Here is a 5,080-nt window from a genome sequence, read left to right as displayed (position 1 = left end):
CTCTTTGCCCAGCCCAGAGTTTCGGAGCGACCCTGCTGACGACACCACGGCGCAGCTCTTGTAAGGCCCGAGGTCAGAGGTCATYTGGTTCACTGGCAGCTGGGTGGCCCAGGGTAACACTGAGAAAGGCTCGAGGTCRGAGGTCAACGTTGAGACTTCTACTTTTTTCTTAAGTTGGCAGAGAAGCTCAGGACCGGTTAACTTGAGCCTTGTGGAGACCCCACCTGGGCCGGAGAACTTGACTCCGTATTTATTCATCACCTGACAGGAAGGACACAAGTAAACTGACACAATCAGACAAAGTGTTCTAATGTCAGAACCTGCTCCAGTTCTGGCAGAAACTCTTACTTGGTAGTTCTGAACCACTTTTTTCATTCTGCTCCCCAGCATGCTGCTGGACATCTCGTCGTTCCACACTTCCCCCAGAAGCCCGTGAGGCCCGAAGAACTCGGYGTCCCCCGATTTGCCGCTCAGCTCCCCCTTCCGCCGTCTCCCGAAGAGTGTCTCCAGTGCCCGTGTGAAGGGGCGGGGCAGAATGCGAGCGAAAAACCCCGAGGGCTCCCTCACTTTTACTGCTCGCTTAGGTGGAGAGTCCAAGTCCTCGAGGGTTCGGTTCATTGAGGACAGGACGGGAATGGGGCGGTGAGGGTCACCTGGAATGACACCTGGGAGCTTCTGGGGGTCGATGTACAARGTTTTACCTCCGGCCCGAAGCACCTGAAAGGGTCACAGTGATGGTAACRCCACATTTTGCGACCTGATATTTAACGTGCTAGCCCTGAATATACAATATTCTTAAATATTTCTCCAGCTGTGTTTTGCTTTAAAGTCAGGCAAATTCTACAGAATCATATTTTTTAAAACAGATTTACATTTGTCAGCATGAAAAATCATGAATCTGGAACCTAATTGTGTACAGTAAACATTATTTTACATCTGTTTATTTAATTACAACAATCAAACGTTTGCTGATGACTCTATCATTTCTATAAACAGTAACAGTTTGACACAAGCTAACGTGAAGGAAGTGGCGTTTTAATGTTAGATTTTTTAATATAAAGCCGGCATTTTTAKGGCTGGGTAAAAAAAATCGATTTAATCGATCTTAGATTGATTCCATTTAAATTCGTGAAAATCGATTCATCGGGCAGGAGATGSAATTTTCTCCATGACGTCTTGTGTTTGAGGTGCATTTCTATGTTTTGTGTACCTCCTGGCTTGCCATATATCTACATCCGGTTGATGCTCAGCGCTAACGTTAGCTTCTGACAAGTTGTCTGGGGCCAAACAAAAGAAACTAATGAATCACTAACATCACAGCTGACTCTGCAGAACTTAAAGATAACAGAGACGATAGTGACTTCTGTTTGTAAAGATTTACTCTGTAAACTACTGTAAACATCTGACTGCATGTAGAAATGTGTCAAAGATGATGTTCTAACAAAATCATTTAGTTTTCTTAGCAATATTATTATGTTTAAACTTTAAGAAACGTCTTGATGAAATCCACAGTGATGAAAATTTGTATCATTTATTTTATTATTTTGTTTTAATAAGTTTTATTGCACTTAACAGAAACATAGTGGGTATAAGTATACTTATACGTATTAGCCCACCCCTTCTCCTGCAGCCTTATTCTTATTTATCAAGAAAATTATTCTTAATTTATTAAAAATGAATGTATCCAACAACATTGTCACTTATAATTCTTTTAATTTAAAACCTTTGAAACTTGAAACAGTTTTTTTCAAGATTAAACTCCAATTTACAAGTTTCTCCTAAAAACCCCAAAAGAAAAAATAGTGATATTGTATTTTGCATTTTGTATTTTTATTATTTAAGAGCAGATCGAATCAAATCGTATAGAATCGAATCAAAGGTTACCTGAACATTTTAACGTTCATCARATTTTCTGGCTCGACGTGATAAATTTCTGACTATATGAACAGAGTTGTTCAAACTCCCTGAGCCGATSATGCGGATCTAAAATCTGATGCTTTCAGCTCGGCGACGTACCTTGATGACTGAGTGTGCCCGAGGCTGAGCCCTGGTCCGTGCTCGCACGCCGAAGATGGCGTCGGTGACGGGCACGCTGTTTTCGGCGCAGATGGCGTAGAGCAGAGCCATGGAGATGCAGAAGAAGACCATGCAGACGGCTCCGCGGCGAGCGCGGCGTCTCAGGCGCCACAGCAGGCTGACTCTATCCATCGCTGCCCCGGGAATCTGCAACAGAATCACACAAATCAGACCTTCTGAGAGGGATTTGTAAAGAGTTATGAATCGTTTTCAGAACTTTCCTTTCAGAAAGGATGATTCAGTTGTTCCTTAGCTAAAGCTAATTACAAAAAAGAGCTGAAGCTTTCTGTGTTATTTTGAATTCTTGTTCGATACTTTTAGGTCTTTTCGCTGACTTCAAATCTCACATAAAAGATCGAAAACAAGAAACCAAACACAAAGTTTTTCCTTTCAGCTAATCTCTCTCAAAAAAAATAAACACATTTAAAAAGTAATGATTTGAAAATGTAGTTTTAAAATAGAATTTAAGGTGGCAACAACCAGCTGACACAAACCAACACAGGATGCGAAGAACTTTCAAATTAAAACAGGAAATGATGACAGCACCCTAAATTTCAGGTATGTCCCGTACACTTTAAATCTTGCTTTCATGAATCTATTTATTGTGAGTTTATTTATAGAAGTTCACATCACTTAATCATTTTCCTAAGGAAAAAAAAAACACAAATGTGCAGAGAACATATTCAGAGGAATGAGGGCATCAGCTCTGAGAGGCGAGGAGGAGGAGGAGGAGGAGGAGGTTTTATAAAACTGGCCTGCAGAGACACATTTCTTTATCTCATGATGCATCTAAATCTTGACTCTCAGCTGTAACCACATCAGTTTCACCCTGCTATGTGTAATTTATGTGATATATAATGGTTCATACAAAATAACACACACACACACACACACACACACACACACACGCGCGCGCACACACACACACTTTAATGCTCCGTCTCTGTCTTTGATAAATAGCAACAAAAGCTACATTCAGCAAAACTGTTGCTAAAGCTCAAATTAACTATAAGATTAAAAAAAACTAATCTTTCAGACCACAAAATAAAAAAAAAAAATTAGTTTTAGTCATGCTTTCCATCACGTGTGCAAAATATATAGCTTGTTGGTTTATATTAATTACTTCTGTATGTTAGTTAAGTTGTATACATAGAAGAAAGTTTTCTACATAAAGTCAACAGAAGTTCAGAGTTTAATTAAGTTGCTCGGCAGATTCCAGTCAGGTGGGAACGTTACAATAAACATCCTCTAATAACTCTTTACTGACTGTGAGCACGGAATATAAAATAATAAATGTATGACTAGATAATTAATCCTTTGGTTGAGGAAACAGTTTTGATTCAAAACCTTTTTTGAGGATATCTGTGTGTGTGTGCATGTGCGTATGTGTKTGTGTGTGCTGCTCTGAAACATTTTGTGATGTAAATCTGACCTGGACTGGACACAATGAGCACAGTTCAGCAGCAACAATCACAGACAGAGCAGCAGAGAATCTGGCTTGTGATCAGACGAACCTGACAGATACAGAACCTGCTTTCTTTSGTTTTTCTCTCTTAGATATCAGATGAACGAACAAGAGAAAACCAGAGAGAAAAAAAATATAAAGATTTTTAATTTTTCCTCCAGTGTGAATGAGTTAGACCTCTTTCTAAAGTCTGAAAAGAGTGATGATGAATCAGGCAGGAATGCAGCCCAACAGCTGAGTTTGACCCTCTTCTATAAACCTGATATCTTGTCCCGTCTTGTTGAATAAGTGTCACATTACACAAAATTCATWTCTTTATGTTTTACATTTGGTAAATATGAAAAGTTGAGAATAAAAAGGTTAGTGGATACATGATGATGATGAACGGGGATAAAAAAATCTAGATTTTTCTTCATTTGATAAAACATTTATGGAGCATTATTTACAAAAAAACCAAAACGAACAAAAAACATGACAAAACCAACACATTTAGTGACATTTAGTGACAGGCTGGTGCTTTATCAGGGTTTGTTTTCAGCCTAAACTTMATTGTTCAAGTCAAAGTTGAAAACCTTCACTCAATCTGAAGTTTTTATTTTTTAATGAACCATTTTAAAGGTCCAAAAAGCTTCATTTACAAATTAGATTAAACTGCATTTACATGTGTTTTTTTTTATAATTAACACCAATGACAAGAACACTATGACAGAGTCCTAAGAATAGAACATGAAGAAAACAAAAGTAAAAACTAAACCCAGAACAAGCAGGACTAAATAAAACCAAAATGGTGCCATTTAGGTAATCAACCTAAACTAAAAACAACCTTAAACAATAACAGAATAATCTCACAGTCCTTTACAGACACACTGTACCTTCATCATACTGACAATACTATTAGTCATGAATTATTCATAAAGTACTCACTCAGAAAGCTGCCAGGATGTCGAAGCATTTTAGAAATTGTGTTTTTTTATTTCTCTTACAGCAGAAGGGCTGCATGTAAGGTCTGCGACACATGCAAGGTGGTGCAGAAGATAAGAGGCGAAGGAACGGTTTATTTGAGGTCAGGATTCAGTTCTTTACTTCTGTCTGACTGAAGGACAATAACACCAGGAGAGATTTCTGAAGGCAATTATAGTTTGACTCTTTGTCTTCTTTTAATCATTTTTATGTTACTTTAACTTTAACCACCGTTCTGCTGCTTTAGATTTGAGCAAGTCTTTAGTTTTACTGTTTAGCTAAGAGCTTTWCTTCTTTTAATGATCTACATTAATTTGGTTATGATCATATATATTTAGTATAATTGTTAGCATCACAATAATTATAGGTAGATTTTCTTTTTTAAATTACATCTACAGCTCAGACATGTTTAGTGTTTTTATAAATCTTTTCACAAGTTGGCAGAAATTGTGTAAAACGTTAATGTGACAGGACCTTTAGCTTGTTTTTGTCTTCTTTTATATTTACAGACTCAGCGTCTTCAGCATATTTCAGCAAAGTCATTCAGTATCTGAGCAGAAAGTGACTTTACTGTAACTT

At 37.9% G+C, this 5,080-nt stretch overlaps 1 protein-coding gene across 1 annotated transcript in view; it reads right to left on the bottom strand.

Annotated features, from left to right (window-relative positions):
- st6gal1 (ST6 beta-galactosamide alpha-2,6-sialyltranferase 1) overlaps positions 1–5,080 on the bottom strand; it is a 19,691-nt gene that overhangs the window by 3,530 nt on the left and 11,081 nt on the right. Inside the window, exons 3-5 of the mRNA XM_014004057.1 lie at positions 2,017–2,223; positions 349–717; positions 2–261 (exon numbers count right to left, since the gene is read on the bottom strand). Coding sequence (XP_013859511.1) covers positions 2–261; positions 349–717; positions 2,017–2,223 — 836 coding nt within the window. The remainder of the gene's footprint in view (position 1; positions 262–348; positions 718–2,016; positions 2,224–5,080) is intronic.

This window comes from Austrofundulus limnaeus, unplaced genomic scaffold, assembly GCF_001266775.1.
Source record: "Austrofundulus limnaeus strain Quisiro unplaced genomic scaffold, Austrofundulus_limnaeus-1.0 Scaffold21, whole genome shotgun sequence".
Classification (NCBI taxonomy): domain Eukaryota; kingdom Metazoa; phylum Chordata; class Actinopteri; order Cyprinodontiformes; family Rivulidae; genus Austrofundulus; species Austrofundulus limnaeus.
The sequence above is the reverse complement of the archived record's forward strand: the minus strand, read 5'-3'. Positions and strand labels throughout refer to the sequence as shown.